At 35.0% G+C, this 21,580-nt stretch overlaps 1 protein-coding gene across 6 annotated transcripts in view; it reads left to right on the plus strand.

Moving 5' to 3' along the window:
* DIAPH2 (diaphanous related formin 2) overlaps positions 1–21,580 on the plus strand; it is a 912,659-nt gene that overhangs the window by 450,506 nt on the left and 440,573 nt on the right. For all 6 annotated transcript variants that reach the window (XM_050775145.1, XM_050775147.1, XM_050775146.1 and 3 more), the window contains one exon: positions 6,870–6,999. In XM_050775145.1, coding sequence (XP_050631102.1) covers positions 6,870–6,999 — 130 coding nt within the window. The remainder of the gene's footprint in view (positions 1–6,869; positions 7,000–21,580) is intronic.

Here is a 21,580-nt window from a genome sequence, read left to right on the forward strand (position 1 = left end):
CTAATTTTTGTTTTGTTTTGTTTTTTAGTAGAGACGGGATTTCACCATGTTGGCCAGGCTGGTCTCGAACTCCTGACCTCAGGTGATCTGCCCACCTTGACCTCCCAAAGTGCTGGGATTAGAGGTGTGAACCACCACGTTTGGCCCAGAATTTATTAATTCTATTCAGAGAAGTTGAAAAAGGTTTATTACTAGTAACTACCACTCTCCCTGAAAGATCCTTCCTTTCCACACACATGCCATCTTCTTCACCCATGACAGTTCAATCCAGTAAGTATATCTTAAATTTGAAGTGTGCATAAATTGCCATGTTTTGTTCTGGCACCAACACCTATTAAGTGTGGGAACTAGATCAAACAACTTATGAGCTATATCTTTTCTATAAAAATGGCATATTCATAACTAAGTCACTGAATTGATTTTAGGATTTTTAAAAAAAAGCACTTATGGGCCGGGCGCGGTGGCTCAAGCCTGTAATCCCAGCACTTTGGGAGGCCGAGACGGGAGGATCACAAGGTCAGGAGATCGAGACCAGCCTGGCTAAATACGGTGAAACCCCGTCTCTACTAAAAAATACAAAAAACTAGCCGGGTGAGGTGGCGGGCGCCTGTAGTCCCAGCTACTCGGGAGGCTGAGGCAGGAGAATGGCATAGACCCGGGAGGCGGAGCTTGCAGTGAGCTGAGATGCGGCCACTGCACTCCAGCCTGGGCGACAGAGCGTGACTCCGTCTCAAAAAAAAAAAAAAAAAAAAAAAAAAGCACTTATGAAAGTGCTTGAGTTATAGGCACATGATACATAGGCAACAAATGTTGGTTCTCCTACCCCTTAAAAGAGGAGTAGGATATTATCGCCTGAGGAAGGAAGAACAGTGTGCTGAGGTCAGGAGGAACATAAGTAAATGGGTGGAAATCTTCATCCATTCGTGCAGTCAACAAATACAGATAGAGTGCGTATTGTGTGCTACCCACTTTTCTAGATGCTGAGTATATAAAAGTGAACAAAGCAGACAAGAAAGCTCTGTACTTGTATCCAGTGTAGCTGAAGTGAGTGTGGGAACTTGAGAGACGGTAATAGCTAGAGATAAGATCACAACGAGCCAGATAACAGAGGGATTTTTAGTTTATAGTGATGGGAAGCTAAGGTAGGCTCTCATCACTTCTTATCTGGATGATGATGGTGCCCATGATAATACGCTATCTTATTCAATTCTACAAACATGTCTATGAACACAGGTGCTTATCTAATGCTCATTTTATAGGTAAGATACCTGAGACATGGAGTATTCGTGTAACTTGCCCAAAGTCATACAAGTAGTAAACAGTAGGGTCAAGGTTCAGACCTAGTTCTGTCTGAATCCAAAATCTATGCTTAATAATTACTCTGATTAGAAATTTGAACTTTATTACATGAGTTGTAAAGAACCATTTGCGCCGGGCGCGGTGGCTCAAGCCTGTAATCCCAGCACTTTGGGAGGCCGAGGCGGGCGGATCACAAGGTCAGGAGATCGAGACCATCCTGGCTAACACGGTGAAACCCCGTCTCTACTAAAAATACAAAAAACTAGCCGGGCGAGGTGGCGGGCACCTGTAGTCCCAGCTACTCGGGAGGCTGAGGCAGGAGAATGGCGTAAACCCAGGAGACGGAGCTTGCAGTGAGCTGAGATCCGGCCACTGCACTCCAGCCTGGGTGACAGAGCAAGACTCCGTCTCAAAAAAAAAAAAAAAAAAAAAAAAAAAAAAAGAACCATTTGCTTTTTTTAAGGAAGGGAATGACATGATCATATATATGTTTAAGAACCATAATTAGGCTGAATCATATAGGATAAAATGAAGCAAAGAGAATGGAATGGTTGTGACCGTCTTCTCATAGTGTATCTTCACATAGCTAACACTTCTGTTTACAATCTGAGCTGCTATCCTTTTCCTAAAGCCAGTTTACTCTAGAGTTATTCCCCTCATTCTGGACATGATACAACATTCTTTTAATCATCGGGACTTAAAACTTTTGGAGTATTTGATTTTTCCCTTTCCCTCATCTTAATATTCACTGACTAAATCCTGTTTTTCCTTACAATCTCTCTTGAATTTGCCCTTTTTTTTTCTTTTCTACGCATACCCTAGTTATCATTTTAAGTATATCAGTCCTTGACATTTGCCACCAAATTATTCTCCTATGTCGTTTCTTTTCTGTATAATTTTGTATTTTCTACTAAATTCTAAGCTTAAGGCCTCAAAAGTACCATGCATCATTTATCTCTTATCCCTAGCGTTCAGCACAGTCCTCAGCTCACAGTGGATTAATGAATGTACTTCTCCATTCATATTTGCTTTGCTCCTAACCTGCCTCCCCTAAAAAAATGTACGGTGCTCCATTTCCTGAGTGACAAATTATAACTTTATTCTGGCATTCACTTGCACCTAACTCTAGCAAATATGTGTTCTGGAAAAGTCTGGCCTTTGTAGTCAACCTCTATGTGTGTGGTGGGGTCATATATACACACAGGTACACATACATATATATAAATAAGTATAGAATTAAATTTAGGAGTATTGCTCTATAGCCCACAAAAGTTGGAGTTCATGTAAAGAAGAATCTGCATTCTGAAACATTTATTAACTATCTAGTATTTTCTAACATCCTCCTAGGCACCATGGATTCAAAAATATTACCAAAGCAAAGTCTCTAGCCATGTAAGATCTCATATTGAGTGTGAGAGACTACTGTGTTGAAATGTTTACATTGAATGAAGATGGCCAAAAAAAGTTATTAATTGCTTCTAAGGTAAAGAAGTCTTCAGAAATGATGTGGAAGTTGAGTAGTCTTGAAATACGAGTAGTTATTTTCTTGGTGGATAAAAAGGAACAAAAAGGAAGGGAGTCTACACAGAGAGACCTGTTGGTGCAAAAGCACAGTGGCATGAAACTGCGTGGTACGTTTAAGCAGTTGTAATCAGGCAGACAGCAGCAGGAGGCAGGTTAGAAAGGTAGACAAGGGTCAGCTCAAGGAGGGTCTTGTATGCAAAATCAAGAACTTTGCTTTTCCAGCAGATGACAGGAGCCTTTGCAACGGATCTTTTGAATGGATTCTAATTACCATTGAGAAATTAAACATTTGTAGAATAACATCTATGCAGTTAGGTTAAATTAACTGCAGTTGTTTATTTGGAGAACAGGATGGGAATGAGAAGGGAACTTTCACTCTGTGAGAGGTTGTTATGTACAGCATAGTGACCAGTTATTTTCAGTTCCCACTGAGGACAAAGCAAGAAGAAATAGGCTTACATCTCAGCAGAAGGGAAAATTACCTACAGAAGGGGTCCTTCACAGAAAGATTGAATGTGACTGACGTAGGTCATTAAAATGTTGTCTGAGGCTCTCTGGCTGTGTGCTGGTTTCTGTGTACTCAAACAGCCCAATTTCAAAGACATGGCAAGATGGAAGAAATTTTCAAGCTTGAATGAGGATATTTGGAATAAAGAAATTTCTTTTGTGTCAATTAGTTATTGACAAATTTTGCTATATACCTAACTAAATTTTGGAGATGTACTTGAACATATAAAATATATTTAGTATCTTTCATAATATAGCATTTGTATTTACTAGGAAAAAGAGATGATCAGAATTAGCTATAGAAATAGTGTCCTATTAAAGGTATTTTGTATTCATGTACCATTTTAGAAAGTTATTAAAGATTAGGTAGATAGAATTAAATTAAATTCAGTTATTAATCTTTATGTGGAACATTTAATATTGGTCAGATGATTACAATTAAAATTGCTATATATGGTTTATTAACTGATTGCACCTGATCAGTTGATACAGTGACTCACTCTGTCTTATTTTCATTATCATCCGATGATAACTCAGCTTCTTAAAATAACATAAAACTTTTTTTAGCTTTTTCAAATATTTCCCATTTCTAGAACTGCTGTTTGTGTTTTTATTGTTTGAAGATATATAAAAGAAGATTGTAGAGTGGCCATTTTGTTCATCTTTTTGCATCTTATAAAAATAAGTCATATATGTGTCTCTCCCTGCCTGTCATGGCTGGAGAGAGGAAAAACACATACAAGGATGCAAAAAGGCACTTTGCTTCTGGCTAGAGGAAACCTTGAAATGCATACAGTATAACCACCACTAAGACTTAGGCAATCTAGGCAACTATTAATTGGATATTTCATGTTAATGTAAAATTTTAACATGATTTCATATTAAACAGCTATCAAATGGAAATCAATTCTATTTCTTAGTAAACTAACTCAAACACTTTGGAAATGACTTGTACATACTCAGATTGTTCTACCCCAAGAGATGTATATATCCAACTAGTACACTTAGAAGAGCAAATTATTGGATAAATGTCTTTAACCGGTAGAATTGATGTTCTTAGTTGCCTTCTGTGCTGACATTGAACAACGCAATAGGGCCTGAGAGAGATACAATGGCTAATGTGTGAATGGCATAGACTTGGTAAGAGAGACTGAAGGCATGATAATATAAAGTACATAAGCTTCAATAAGTAAAAAATATTTTCCATAATATTTAAATATTATATATATATATTTTAAATAATTGATCTAATGTCTCTCACACATAGAGAAAGATTTAAAAGACCACCCATTTGTTTTGATTTCCTGCCCGTTTGAACCATTAAAATGGTCTCTCAGTGTGAGATTTTTTCTTAAAAAAAAAAGACAAATATTGCAATACATTAAGCAGCTTGTCTCCCAGACCAACTAAGATATTTCTCAACTTGACAAGACAGACATTTGGCCATGTTTGCCCATGCTTTGAAGGGAATATTCTGATTCTAAAAAAAAATACATGCAGAGTCTCTCTAAAAGTCTTTATCATTTCATCAAAGATGCTAATACATTTAACTGATGTTACGCTTTATTTATCTTTTTAAAATGTAACCATTAACTCTCCTAAATTTTGTAACAAATCAGATTGTTAATGGACCAGATACTGAATAAATATTTATTAATAAATACAATTTTTGAAAATTAAGCTCTTATAAGTATGCATGCCAAAAACTGAAATGTTTTTTAATACAAAACAATCTAACACATGTGACAAAGAAAAAAAATCACCCATAAAATTGACATATGAGCACAGTGCTATTTTTCTGTTTTTTTATTTCTTTTCCAGTGTTAGCCATGTGCATTTTATTGTAAACTATAGTGTACTTGTACAGTTTGATGTCCTAAAAAAGTAGGTGGGTTTTTGTTGTTTTGAATTGTGTTCTTTAAAAAAACAAACTGTTTTTGTCTCCAAAGAGTCCATAAAATACATAGGAATTTCCTTTCCTTTCGGAAGATGTACCTGCAATTTTTTCTAAGCACTTAATGTTTTCAGAATTTTAGGATTTAGGTAGTTAGTGAACTTCTAAGGAAAAAGAAAATGTTAATTTCCTTTTTATTTGGAATACCTGGCATACTCTTAAAAACGATGCACTTTGTAAACATATCACACAGTAGTCCCAGGTAAAGACCTCTCTTTAGGAATGTGAGCTTCCCATTGATTCCTCTACAGCTGCTATCCTTACTTAAGAAAAATTGCCCTTGAGGTTTGTGTTGCTTTTTGTTCTTACAGCTTATCCTTGAGTTGTGTCATTTCTACCTTAAACTACTTGTAAGTGTTCAGTAGATCAGCATGATAATGTAAAATTTTAAATATTTTTCCTATGTGGGATAAAGTAATCCCAGAAATTTTGAAAGAAATCATTGTGACCTCGTGAACTATCAACATTATGCCTCCTGTGGCTGCTTGGTTGGTTGGAACCTTGAGACTAATATTTCTTCTAAGTTGTTTACATCATTGAGATGTAAATAGTTGCTAAAAACCTGTAGAACAAAACAGATCCAGTATGGGCCTGATTTATTAAATGCTATGTTTTTCTTTCTTAGTCACTAAAACAATAAGGATTAATTTACTCTGTAATTACCTAAATATCCTGTACAGCCTTTTTATAAACCTGTTTGTGAAAAATACTCATTTATTCTAAACAGAGTAATCCTTAAAGCTAAAAACTCCAAATCAGTATGAACATCAGTGGACAAAGCCATCATCTAAGGATTATAGAATTAAAACATCCAAAAGAATGAGAAAACTTGATACTTTATGCCGTATTTATGCCTTGTTTCTAAGTAAATCCTTGATTTTATTTGCAGCTTAGTCTAGTATGAGAATTATATTAAAGCACTAGATTTTCTTTTTTTGTGTGTCCTATGCTTTAAAGATTTTTACCATTCTAACTGTGGCATCTCTTTTGTTGTGTGTCTGAAAAGGAAATACAATATGTAAGCAAATAAAATTTTTCATATTATCAGGATTGTATGGTGAGATTTTTTTTTAATAACTCAGGATAAGCACAACCTTGCGAATTCTTTTCTGATGGTCCATGCAAGTAGAGGAGGGTAAAATGTGCTTGCTCCTTTACATTAATTTACATCAACAATGGCTAGAAATAAATATAATCTCACAAATGAATATAACTTTTAAGAACATATTTTTATAATAAAGCAAAGAACAGAATGATGATAAAATAAGCACACGGTAATTTGGGCTATTATCAATACTTAAATGAATGTTCTTCTCTCCTGAAAAGAATAGTTCATTTTGCCACAATAATTTAGACATTTTTGAAAATACAGATTAAGGTTTAATTTGGCACTTTTATTGGTCATCTTACTTGCTTTTAAAATATGGAGCTCCTTTTAAAATCTAGAGCACCACTACTAGACCACATTAAGAACCAACCCCAAAGTTTTAAAAAAATTTTAAATGGGTTATAATAAATTCATTTGTTTAAAAAAGTATATATTTACTAAAAAATTACTAAAAAATGTGTTATTGTTTTCTTCCAGATCAGAGATACTAAATCAGTGGATCAAAAAACAACCCTTATGCATTTTATTGCTGACATTTGTGAGGAAAATTACCGAGATATCCTAAAATTTCCTGAAGAACTGGAACATGTAGAAAGTGCAAGCAAAGGTAATTGATTTATAACTGCTTTGAGATTATTTCTTGCCTATGTGGTTTAAATGGAAAGATTAAAGAATCTGTAAACATTATTCATAAAAGTATTTTTTGCTTGTTTACTGATATAAGAAAAGCTGGAAAATAGTTTCCATTAGCTTATATTTGACAGCATACTACATTTTAATAACCTATTTTGTCTTACATCATTTTTTTAACCACTGCTACGTTATTAAAGCTTTCATTTCTCTAATCAGATAATATGTTTGTACTTTCATTTGATAAACATTTAAGTGGATATTGTTGGCAAAGGAACCGTACTATAGGGCTCTTGGTTATATGACAATGATTGTGAGAGTTTTTGGTTGAGTGTGGTTAAAAATATAGTAAATGAGAAAAATGTGTGTATATATGCATACACACAAATGTGTTATAAAATAAGGATGCATGTGAGAAATGCTGCAGGAAGAGATAATGTCCTGTAGTTGAGATGAGGAGGAAAGTACTTTTGAATGGGTAGATAAGAGAAGGCTTCATGGAAGAGGTCAAAGGTGAAATACGAGGTTAGGGTTTTACAGACATGGAAAAGAGGTTTGCTTTCTAGAGAGAAAACGACATAAGCAAGGCAAAGTGGCAGAATGTTTTAGGACAGGTGAAGGGAATGGTTGACTCTAAGGCTGGAGCAGTAAGCTAGGTATCTCTGAGACTTCAGTGTCAGGCTAAGGAGTCTAGTCTTGATGTGGTAAGCAGTACAGCATCATTGAAGGGCTAGAATGGACAAGCCATGGCTCCTGTGAGGAACAGGATGTGGGAAATAAAAATGTCTCTGAGATTTTAATTCAGGGTAAATAGCTTTGTCAGTAAGTATTATCTACTTTTGCAAGAGGTTGAAAAGTGAAAGAAAAGAAGATCAAGGAAATATTTGCTGAAGGTGAGATTATGTGCATGAAGAAGTGCATTTTCCCTCTTAGATAAGAGAAGTACACCATAAATCTTATACTTGAAATTGCACTGAAGTAATTTCATTCTGTAACTCTGAGGACTTTTGGTAAGGACTTCATATATGTTACTCAAGTTTATTACAAACTATATAAACCTGTTAGTTTCCTTTTAAGTTAAAAATAGTGAATCTATAAAACCCAGAATATTCTTTGAATAACATTGGGCATTGGTCATCTCAGCCGGTCGGGTATTGTCAATCAAATCCTCAACATATTTCTTTAATTTTACCGAGTTTGTATCGGTTTGTGGTCCAAGGAGCAAAATAATACAAGAAGACAAACTATGATTATATTGTATTATTTATTTTCTTTCATTGTTTTCAAAAAATTGTATAGTATGATGGAAAATCACACAAATTACAACTGTAATGGCAACTTTCTGCTAATAGCTCTTCTAAAGAATTTATCTTTGGATTTAAAAATACAGCTTCCTGACTAGAAGCATATTTACTAACAGGTAGCTTAATGTGGAATAATAACATTTTAAACATTTGTATTGTAATTTGAAATATATATATAGCACAAAAAAGACCAGTTCTTAAATCAGCTCATTTTGTTTCTATTAATACTTTTTGATTGCCTTCTACCAGAATTTTGTTTTCTAAATTTTCTTTGTTCAATATGTATAATGACTTTTTACATTTTGGAAAGAAGTAGATATCAATAATATATCTATATATACCCACACAGTACTACACATGAAAATATATATATTTATAGATAATATATTTACTATACTTAAATATATACCACACACTCAATCAACAGGTATTTATATATACCTCAGTCAGCAATTATAGATATGTTATATATAACCATAGGTATTTACATGTGATCCAGCAGTTCTACTACTAGGCATTTATCCAAAGAAAAAGAAATCAGTATATCAAAGGGATACCGGTACCCCATGTTTATTGCAACACTGTTCACAATAGGTAAGATATGAAATCAGCCTAGATGTCTATAAGTAGATTAATGGATAAAGAAAATGTGGTATATATACACAATGGAATGCTATTCATCTGTAAAAAAGAAATAAATTCTCTCATTTGAAGTAACATGGATGGAACTGGAGGTAATTAAGTGAAATAAGCCAGGCACAGATAGACAGATATTGCATGTTCTTACTCATATTGCAGGAGCTAAGAAGGTTGGTCTCATAGAGATAGAGAGTAGATTGGTAGTTACCACAGACTGGGAAAGGTGAAGGGTAGGGGGATGAAGAGTGGTTGGTTAATGTGTACGAACATACAGTTAGGTGGAAGGAATAGGTTCTGGCCTGGTGCAATGGCTCACACCTGTAATTTCAGCTAGTTGGGAGGCTAAGGTGGGAAGAACACTTGAGGCCAGGAGTTTGAGACCAGCCTGGGCAGCATAGTGAGACCACCCCCATCAAAAAATTTGAAAAATTAGCTGATTTCATGCTACTTGCGGAGGCTGAGGCAAGAGCATTCCTTTAGGCTACAGTAAGCTATGATCACACCACTGCACTCTAGCCTGGGCGACAGAGCAAGACCCTGTCTCTTAAAAAAAATTAAATAGTATGCCCTAATATTTGATAGCAGAATAGATTGAATGTAGGTAGGAATGATATATTGTATATTTCAGCATACCTAGAAGAGAAGATTTGAAATATTCCCAACACAAAGAAGTGATAAATGTTCAAGGTGATGGATATCCTAAACACCCCAAGTTAGTCATTACACTTTCTATGCATGTAGCAATATATCACATGTACTCCATAAGTATAAGTATGTACAAATATTATGTATCAATAAAAAACTTTTAAAAAGTATTGCTATTTAACTATATATGTGTATATAGTGTATATATACATATATGTTTTATGTAGTTATGTAGCAAGACATTCAGTAATATTATACACTTTAGCCACTACTGCTACTGACAAAAGTAGATTGTAGAGCCCAGCCTTTTGAGTTAGACACTATAAATTTCTTTTTTTTTTTTTTTTTTTTTTTTTGAGACAAAGTCTTGCTCTTTTGCCCAGGCTGGAGTACAGTGGCACGATCTCAGCTCACTGCAACCTCCTCCTCCTAGGCTCAAGCAGTTCTCCTGCCTCAGCCTCCCAAGTAGCGGGGATTACAGGTGCATGCCACCATGCTCAGCTAATTTATGAACTTTTTTTGTAGAGACAGGGTTTCATCACGTTGGCCAGGCTGTTCTTCAACTCTTCAACTCCTGACCTTGTGATCCACCCACCTCGGCCTCCCAAAGTGGTGGGATTACAGGCATGAGCCACCACGCCAGGCCTGACACTATAACTTTCTAATCCTAGCTCTACTACCTATTAGTTCTGTAACTTGAGCAAATAATTTTAACTTCTAAGATTTTGTTTACTCATCTGTAAAATGAGAATAATTACAGTGAGATTAAATAAGTTAACATAGGCATTGCATCCAGTAAAATGGTATAGTTTACAGTATACGCTTGGCACTTAGTAAATATGCAGCTGTTGCTGGACCATTATCTTTAGTGGTGGTAGTAGTAGTAGTAGTAGTAGTAGTAGTAGTAGTAGTATTGATATACCACTAAGGATATTATAGTTGTTTCTTTTGTCTTATTAGAAGGGAACAATCATAAAGATATCTTATAGTTCCTCCAGTCTCAGTAATTATGTATCGTATTCAATTCTATTTGTTTGTTTCCTATTCCTGGGTTTTTGGTAAATCCTTTCATATATTTTTTCTTTATTTTATTTTTCATTTTTATTTTTTGTAATATCACCAACTTCCTTTTTCCAATCCATTTCAAGAGCAAAATCTCTCTGCTCTATTTTGATTATTCCTGATTTTGTGCATTCTTCCTGCCAGTGTATTCAAAAGACTGTTGCCAAAAATCCTCTTCCTATCTCACTGTTTGGGCAATAGCAATCCCTATTCTCAAATTATTTTGACTAGTTATTTTTCTTTCCCTATGAAATTCAGACTGAGAATTCTCAACTCAAAAAGATCTTAAGCACATTCTGCCTGCTTGCATTCCTCTTTCATTTCCTCCTAGTTCTCATTTCAGTATACCCAGACATACAGTCTCTTGAGCCATTTTTATTCCTTTATAATAATCCTGTCTCTGTGTACGATTTCATACTGCATCCCCTGCCTGGAAATTTCACCTGCCCTGTACTCTAAGACAACTGACTGTCATTTGTCAAATCTCTGTTCAGAATCTATTTCCTTTTTTTTTTAACTAAAGCCTTAGGAGAAAATACTTTTTGTATTTCGTCTGCAGGAAGAAACAAAGCATTGTAAAAGGTCAAGCCAATTACCTCTTATTCATATTTAAATACTTTTCCTTGGTATTTGAGTCTAACTTGTCTTGTTTACTTAATGTACATTTCAGCCCTGTTTGAATCACTTTCTAGCACATTCAGGACTGTGTATAACATGGCAAAAAACAAAAATAGGTCAACACTATATAATTCATTTTATTTGATGATGGACTGTCTCCTTGTAAAGTGATCCCCTTCTCTTCAAAAACAAAAACAAAAGAGTGCCTTTTTTTTTTTTTAAACTGGAGTGATACAGATAAGAAAAAACTAATTCAGTTAATGAATTATATAGCTAATATTAAAAGAAAAACTTGATTACTACCAATATCTTTTTCCATATTTTTGTGTTATTAGAACACACATACCTACTTTGATAGAGTTAGATCTTTTCTGTGTGGTATAGCAAATACCAAATTTATTTTACTTCAGTGCTACAATTACAGGCATCAACATTATTGGCAAAAGGGAAAAAAATCACATTGATGTGAAAGGCTAACAAAAAGAAAGAAGTATGTGGGTTCCATGGAAAACAAAATATCATAATTATGTTTATTCCTTGTAAAGCTAAGCTGCTAAAATTGTGTGCTTCTTGGAAGGTGCAAAACTATGGTATAAACTTGGCATATTTTTCTAGACCTCTGTAGCTCAAAGATATTGGGGAAAAAACACATCATTTTTACATTAAAACAGATATATATTATGGAGTAGAATTCAAAATCCACATTAATTTTTAAAATAAAGCAGATGACTTCAAAGAAATTTCCCACTTGTAGCAGATCCCTACGGGAGTATTTTCAGTCTTCTCTTCCATTAGGGGTACTTTGGTGGGAAAAGTTTATGAAGCATTGCCTGAAGAATTAGAGAGCAGTTTTGTTTGGGTTAAGTTTACTTATTTATTTATTTAGTTTGTTATTAGTTAGTTAGTGACTGTTGCAGGGAAAAGGGAGGAAAGTAGGCAAGGTGAGGGAAGAGAATATATCACTTCCTTTTAAACATTCTCATAGGCCTTATGAAGTTCAGAAGCAAATTGTATAATGTAACTTCATTACCAGTAAAGTTAATAAAATAACATTGCTCTTGTCATTTTATTCTTGGTTAAATTATAAATCTGCAGGTTAATTCATTCAAGATTGGCATACCAATTAGTCTTTTTTTTTTTTTTTTTTTTTTTTTTTTTTTTTTTTTTTGGTGAGACGGAGTCTCGCTCTGTCGCCCAGGCTGGAGTGCAGTGGCGCGATCTCGGCTCACTGCAAGCTCCGCCTCCCGGGTTGACGCCATTCTCCTGCCTCAGCCTCCTGAGTAGCTGGGACTACAGGCGCCCGCCACCGCGCCCGGCTAATTTTTTGTATTTTTAGTAGAGACGGGGTTTCACCGTGGTCTCGATCTCCTGACCTTGTGATCCGCCCGCCTCGGCCTCCCAAAGTGCTGGGATTACGGGCTTGAGCCACCGCGCCCGGCCTACCAATTAGTCTTTAGAGAAAGAAAATGGTTGTTAACAGAGATTCTGATGCCTTTAAAACATTGAATATATATATACATATTTTTTTTTTGGTGAATGACAATTATTTTTTCCCCAATGATTAATTTTAAAGTTTATAGATACGTATCTTTATATACATATGTAAACTTATGTCTAATAGATATATATTGTATAAAACATTGCTGGTTTACTAGACATATTTGATAAGTCTTTTTTTCTCCCTGTGGCTATCACTTTAATTTTCAGCTTTGAGGATTTTTTTACTGTTTGATTTAAAACCACCCCTGTTTTATAGGTCGACTCCAGGTATTAAACCAAACAGTTAGTAAAGTTCAATTAAAACTATTCCATTCAAAAGGGGGAAATTATATTAATGTATTTGAAGGTATTATTTATCCTGAGGTTTGCATAAATCCAAAATGGGTTTCACTTCAGTTAAATTGATGCCAACCTACAAGATAAAAGCTAGTTAAGTTTCCTCTGAACAGTGTTAACGTTTTTATGAGTTAAATAAATTATTTTATTTTTAACAATCAACTATACCTTTTGATATCTGCCATGTTTCCATGTCACATTAGTTACCGATTAGCTGTTTATCCACTCTGACTTCTTCACGGGATTAATAACAATGAGAGTTCTGATTAAAGGCAGTGTTACAGGGGAAAGGCTATGGATTTATTCCATAGTAGTATTTCTTTTTTATATAAAAGAAAAAAGTAAAATAATAGCAAAGTTAAAATGTTTGGGGGGAAGAAACATAAAAGACAAAACATTTTCAGAAACTCCACAGCTGGTTGAAGCTTTAGAGATTATCTGGTGCCTGCTAAAAGGGACCCAAGGTGACATTTCATCCAAAGCTATTTTGCAGTTGAAGAAACTGAGATGCAGAATGATGAAGGATTTCCCACGATCACATAGCTGGGCGGTAGAGTCCATGTACATTTGGAGACCTTGTCTAGAGTTATTACGTATATTTCATCCACTTTTTTACTTCCTTTGTGGTCAAAAATATGCAACAAAGACTCATGCTCACATACTGGAAAACATACAGAAAGTCGATGCTGACCAAATAAAAAATTTACTGGAAGTATAAATGCTACTTTCTCTGAAGTTGTCCATAATCTCTCTAGCTCCATTTTGACAGAATTAACCACTCCTTTCTCTGTGTCACAGCAGCCCTTTAGCCTTATTGGTAATAGAGCACATACCACATTTGCACTTTTTATGTAATTATTTGCTTCTGTCTATACCTCCTATTGAGTTTCTTAGTGACAAGGACTGTATTCTATTTGTCCTTACAGTCTCAGTGCTATCATAGCACCTCAGTCAGAGGGGCCCAATCTATGGCCATACCAACCTGAATGCACCTGATATTGGAAGCTAAACAGGGTCCTGCCTGGTCATTTCTTGGAAGGGAGATAGAAGTTGCTCAATAAGTACTTATTAAATTGAGTTAATTGCATATCATTTTAGTAGAGCAGGCATATTTCAAAATAAGACATTGTGGAAAGTTGACAAATAGAGAGTAACAGTCTGAAAATTACTGTTCACTGTAAATTCGAGAGGAGAAACAAGGTAAATTAGAATAAGGAGGACACCGGTATTTAACAATATTTCCTAGTCCACACTTTGCTTCTTCAAGGGAAATGGTGAAATTGGAAACAACTGATTTAATAATAGAAAGGACCTAAACTTATGGACGCCACCAAACCACAAAGGTTTATGGTGAACAGTAAGGACCAAGTCATAGGACCTAATGGGAGTGACTGCCTCAATGTAAAATGTAACTAACTGCTGAAACAACTATGCTTTAATACCTGAAAAAAAATTTTCATATTGTCTACTATTAGTTTTGCTGAAAAGTCTTTGAGATTTTTAAATAATCTATTAAACAAAAACTGTGGAGAAAATCCTGTTTTTAGAGCATTTAACTTTTACTTATAGTGACTTATAGGACCTAAGATGCAAGAAAGTATTCAACTAAGGTTTCCTAACAGATTTAAACTTTGAGTTATAATCTAACTTTTTAGAAACACGAAATGATAATATACCAGTGTGACAAAATGTCAGTAGAATTGACCTTACTTAAATCTTAGCAGCCTGAGTAAAACTGAGTATACATATTACTACATTATTTTAATAAAAATGTTAACTTGTTTGTTCAGCTTTCTTTGGATTTTTTTCATATATAGGATTTCAAGTAACTTAAACAATTTTTGCTGACCAAATTGTACTCTATCAATAGCAACACCATAAATATGTTATCAAATTCAAGGGAACATTATTAAATGTCAGGGAATCAAATACGTATTTATCTACATAAATTTTCCAGTTTGTAAGACTTCTTTCTTCCTCACTCTCACCAAGTCACTCCTAATTTTTCTAAGCAAATGAGTGTCTTTAAAATAAGGGAAAAAAATAAGAGGTCCAAAACAGTCACAGAAATATTTTTTGTTATTATTTCTACTTTTGGTAAGAACACTTAACATGAGATCTACCCTCTTAAATTTTTAAGTGTATATTACATTATTATTGACTGTAGTTACAATGTTGTACAGCAAATCTCTAGAGCTTATTCATCAGTTAAGGAAGATGAATAAGCTCAGGCAAATGTATTTTTAATGTGAAATGTCGAAAGGACTTAGGAAAGAAAGTCATGTTTTCTTCTTGCTGTTCAGTAATCTAGTCATTACCAAACAATGTTTTCAATGCATAACATATAAACGTTTCCTAATTCATTTTCATTTCTAGAGGAAACTAGTGGGTGAAAACATTAATATCTTCAGGTAGCAGTGAAAGGAAGCAGAGATCATGGCCGTTTGGATTTGAGTGAATTCTTTCAACACAAATCAATGATTTTATAGACATATATAGGTATTTGCTTTTGCATCTCAAAATCTGTTTTTGCTAGGGAACTGTATACATAGCTCATCTGTCTTACCCTCCTTGTCTCAGAGCCCAGGCTTTTGTGCCTTTTCCAATCTGAAAAGCCTCCTCCTTGTCTCTGTCCTTTTGAGCCTCATGTATGTTTTTAAAGGCTCACTTTAAATTCCACCACTCTATAAAAAGCTTCCCCAACTATCCTACCTTTCACTGGTTTCCCAGTTTCCTCCATAATACTTTGAACCTTTTAGCTGATCCTGTACTCTCTTGCACTACAGTATAAAGGTTTCTGTATTTATGGCTGCATACTGGCATGATGCTTTCTCAATTATGTATGATATCATTAGTCTGCTTTTTCAGGACAAAAATCTGTGTCACAGTGTTACAGACAAAATCTATAACACAGGGTTGGCATAGTAAATTCAGCTTAGTGAGTGCTTATTAAACATCAACCTAATCCTTGTTGCTTTCTTTATTCAACCCTACAGTGAAATTTTCTGGGTGCTTGGAGTAACTAAAATATATTTGCAGATATTTCATTTCAACTTCTTACCCATTAAACAGGTAGAAAACCAGGTCTTCAAAAACATATTCTTTAGAAGTGATTGTTTAGGGCAAAAGTAATCTATGATGTTAGAAATCATTATAATAGTTACTCTTAGGGTAGGTTCATGAATGGAATATGTAAAGGCTTCTGGGGTGTTGGTCATGTTCTGTTTCTTAATCTTGACGCTAGTTACATGGGTGTGTTTAGTTTCTGCAGATTCATTCACCTGGCCACTTATATGCACTTTTCTTAATATATGTTTCACTTCAACAAAGCGGTTTTTAGAAGCCAGTCATTCAAATTTTTAATGTGTGTAATATGAATAGTGAGGATGGTACTACATTTTAATTCAGAAGGTCCTCTTGTTTTTACCCATGCTTAGTTACAGTGATCACATGCATTGTGTAAATGTAAATAGGCAGCTGCTGTCAGAGTTGATCTGATGTTATTCTAAATAATTATTGTTAAGAAGTTGTATGTCTCCTAAAGATTTTATCCAAACACCGTTTTTTTTAGTCTAAGAGTGGATGGGTGTACTTCATTTTTAAAAAGAAGAAAGAAAAAGAGCCACCAACCACAGTATGTACCACATGAAGATCATGGTAATCTATGTAATACTTGTCAATATTATGCTGTCTTATATGTCATTGAATCCTTGGCACATACTGAGCTAAAATATTCACCAATAACCTGTCACTGCTGTCATTTTAATTATTTTATCTTTGCTTCAATGTCGGTAAAAAGAATATATGAGAATATTAGTCAGCTTTAGCTCATTGTGGATTCAAGCTTGTTAGTTAAAAAGTGAATCTTCATATTTCTTTTTTTTTTTTTTTGAGACGGAGTCTCGCTCTGTCGCCCAGGCTGGAGTGCAGTGGCCGGATCTCAGCTCACTGCAAGCTCCGCCTCCCGGGTTCACGCCATTCTCCTGCCTCCGCCTCCCGAGTAGCTGGGACTACAGGCGTCCGCCACCTCGGCCGGCTAGTTTTTTGTATTTTTTAGTAGAGACGGGGTTTCACCGTGTTAACCAGGATGGTCTCGATCTCCTGACCTCGTGATCCGCCCGTCTCGGCCTCCCAAAGTGCTGGGATTACAGGCTTGAGCCACCGCGCCCGGCCCAAATCTTCATATTTCAAATGTTCTAATTTGATTGACTCCTGAAGTAAAACACAGGGACATACTTGATACAAGAGGTTAAAGCACTGATATTGAGTAGCATTGTCAACGGGGGAGATGTGAGAGTAAGGGAAGAGGGAAGAAAGACAAATGAAGAAAGAACTAGCTCTCTGCTGCTGCTGCAGCAGAATCATAAGAAAAGCTGGATCATGCCCTGAATGGAGACTCCCTTGTACCACTATGGAAATAGGTGGAATCCAGGAGTCAACTTGGTTACCATTATTGTAGTTTTCATCACCACCAGTCCCTCTGATATATTCATCAATAGGGATGAGCCTGCTTAAGAGATGTAGGGCTTAGGGATTGGGGAGGTTACCAAACAGTATCAGAGCTACCTGAGCAACACACCCATTTTCCACTTTTTACACGTTTTGAGTGTAACTTGAACACAACCAAGTCATGGGCAGTACCGTTGCTGTTGTGATTTCTTGAAATTAACTGGCATCTTTTGCTGAAATTTGTATTCTGCAAGTTGATGAGACAAATTTAGCAAATATAACATTTCCTTGTGCCAAAGTTATATGACTCAAACTCCTTAAGAGTATTTTCATGTAAAACGATCAGAAGGGAGGTGGCAGTCTTAGCCAGTTTTGCATTGCCATAATAAAATACCACAGATTAGGTAATTTCTAAGGAAAAGAAATTTATGTCTTACAGTTCTGGAGGCTGGGAAGTCTAATATCAAGGTGCTAGTACCTAGCAAGTGCCTTCTTGATCTGTCATCCCATGGCGGAAGGGTGGAGGGGTGAAGGGTCAATGAGCGTGCATGAGAGAGAAGCAAGAGAGAGTACAACTCGCTTTTATAACAAATCTAATCCTGTGATAACAAATCTACTCCTGTGATAACCATATTAATCCATTTATGAGGGTACAGTCCTCATGACATAATCACCTCTTAAAGGCCCTGTTTCTCAATACCTTCACACTAGGGATTAATTTTCCAACACATGAACTTTGGGAGACACATTCAAACAACAGCAGTGGCATTTTAATTTTAAGATTCATTGAAGTAGTGAGGAGAAAACCCTGACTTCTACTGGAAACTGGTAGCTCTGTGGCAAAGGATTCTGGTATAGTTGTATCTGAAAGACGTATTCACTAGAAATAATATGTCCAGAGATGAGAATCAGGACACACACATTTGTGTTCCAACTTTGTCACCAGCTACTTTTTTGGACATAGTTTGGCCATATAACCTCTCAGTGCCTATTTCCTCATTTGTACAAAAATTTTCTTAATTTGAAAAATAGCAATGGTAATATCTAGGCTACTTATCCCTCAAGGTGGTTATGCAAGTAAAATTAGATATTCAATATGAAAATGCCTTATGAAAAAGGTGTTGCATATAAATATTAAAGCTAGTATGAGGATATTAATTCTAGTTGATTTTGATTAGATTTTGTTTATTCAGTCCAGTTTAAAAAATGAAGGTCAGAATTCACAAGTTAAAATATAAAGCTTTCTGAAATAATGTATGATTTTATTAATTTTAGTTTCTCTACATATTCTTTCACTCTTTTCCATTTTGGTCACTTTTAAAAATAAGACTCTAAAAACATAATCATGAAGGCCTATGTTATTTTGAATGACATCTCTAAGCTTTCATGGAAAAATCGTTGTCCCCCATTTAAGGGTGGATCATAAAATTTCCAGTATCCTATTTTGTTAGGATATCTTTTTCCTTAGCATGTATAAACATGGAAGAAAAGATAAAGCATATAGTATTTATTTGATTAGTCTAAGTAATTGATAGTAAAAGTTTAGGGGAAAATAAAAAAGGTATGAATATAAAAGATTATTATAATAACTAATAAAAATGATATTAAAACAAGTAGAAAGCCAGGTCTTCAAAAACATTGTCTTTTATGTGCATTTTAAAGGAGTAGATTCTGCTTGAATTTGTAGCAGAAAGCCTGAAGGTAATGTTTATGCTAGGTACTGTTTCTTAATTACGCATTTGCTGATACCTAATAGTGATTATAGTAACCACTACCATTTATAAAGGGCTAAGTGCCAGGCATTATATTAAGCATGGTTTTATAGAAAAGGAGACTGAGGCTCAGAAAAGTGAAGTAAAGTGCACAAGATCACACAATTAATAAGAGCAAATATTTTTTCTACTTCCATATCTCTTGTTCTTTCCACTATAACATGGACAATAATATCAAAAACATTCAAAAGGATATAAAATATGAAAATTTTAGTTATAAATTTAATATAAACTGATAAAGCAGTATAAACCTTGGTAATGTCTATATTTTAATGGGAAGGTTAATTATTATAATTAGAAATATCTAATCACATCATATAAACACTGCTTTGTTCTAAAACTTCAGTAAACTCTTAAATATATTAAAGTGCTATCTTTAGAATTTAGGGTTTTACTCAATTCATTTTTCCTTCTACATGTCCACAGAGAATAGTAACATACACTATGATGAGGACAAAGAATCATCATCTCTGTTGCACACCCTTTTTGAGGGGCGTGGTCATCAACTTAACCACATCTTTATTTAACTCTATTCACATGAGGAACTGCAGCTGCTAAATTGTTCATTTGTATCCTTTGGTTTAAATGTGTCCGTTTTCTTCAGTTATCTATTCTCTGGAAGTAAGTGTATGCTTTAAATTAATCTGTGCACTTATTCATGTATCTTTTACCATTAGAAACCACACTGAATAGATGTTCTTCGGAGGAAAATGAATTGTTGATATCTCAACTTACTCAGAAATTCAGTAAAAATGATTCTTAACTTTTAAATGGGAAAATGGCACATGGATAGAACATTTTCGTAGGAAAAACATTCCAAAAGTATTTAGCCTCACCAGTAATGGAAGAAGTGCACATAAAACAATAAAATATAAGTTTCAGCTATCAATTTGGTGTAGGTTAAAAAAATCAAACTATGTTGTGTCCTCAGCAGTAGTACAGGTGGTATAGGTGAGACACTTATGTATTATTTGCTTCTCTACATAAATTCTTGATTATCACAAAATCCCATACATAGCTATTTGGAGATTAACATGTGAAATAGTCCGGGTGCGGTGGCTCACGCCTGTAATCCCAGCACTTCGGGAGGCTGAGGCGGGTGGATCATGAGGTCAGGAGTTCAAGACCAGCCTGACCAACATGGTGAAACCCCGTCTTTAAGAAAAATACAAAAATTAGCCAGGTGTGGTGGCACCCACCTGTAATCCCAGCTACTCAGGAGGCTGAGGCAGGAGAATCACTTGAACCCAGGAGGCAGAGGTTGCAGTGAGCTGAGATCGCACCTCTGTACTCCAGTCTGGGCAACAGAGCAAGACTCCGTCTTAAAAAAGAAAAAAAAAATGTGGAATGTTATACAGTGTTCTGGGATTTAGAGGACTTAGAAGTATACAAAGATTTATCGCCTTGAAATTTGTATGTTTTTGAATGTATATTATTATTTTTATTATTTACCTTGTGAATCTTTGCTACAATAACTTGTAGTCAGAAGTCTGAGAATATTGACATCCTTATGAAAAATGCGTTGAAGGAAACAGACACCATTTTTGCAGCTTTGAGACTCTACTATGTGCGTCTCACCATACGTTTTAGTAATAAAAGTCTCTTAAACACACTCAAAATACCTACTTGTAACTAGCAGCTTTTTTTTTAAAGAAGGAAGACTGATGTATATGGCTGTAGTTTGATAATATTTGCATGCACTGAAATATAATTATTCTGAAGGGAATTAAAACAGGCAGGTGATTTCAGGAAGTGGATAGAGTTTAAACATGGGACAGATCAAATGCATAGGAAACAAGTGGTTTGTGGTAATGATGGGTGTAACATCTTTCAAGGCCTGACACCATTGACATGTGGCGGTGAGCAGCACATCTCTGACACTTTTGCATGGTTAGCAATGATGTTAGACAGCAGTTCTTCCTGAAATAAGTGAGCCAAATGCCCGTCCAGCTAATTGGTTTACTTGGGAAATGCTATTTACCAATATAAAGCCTAGAAAAGTAGAATTTCAGTATGTACCTTATAAACTCCATCTGCATGTAGATAACCAACTAATTTTGAGTTACAGTTGGTCCAGTACCAGAAGTATTGTATGGTTTATATGAAAGGACTCTACCGAATTCATCACTGATATTTAAATTTTTCTCTATGGTTGTTTTAAAAAAGTAGCAAGGCAGGTTACAGAATTCTGCATATTGACAGATCTTTAATAAATAAACTTTAATAAAGAATC

The sequence above is a fragment of the Macaca thibetana genome, chromosome X (assembly GCF_024542745.1).
Source record: "Macaca thibetana thibetana isolate TM-01 chromosome X, ASM2454274v1, whole genome shotgun sequence".
Taxonomy (NCBI): Eukaryota; Metazoa; Chordata; class Mammalia; order Primates; family Cercopithecidae; genus Macaca; species Macaca thibetana.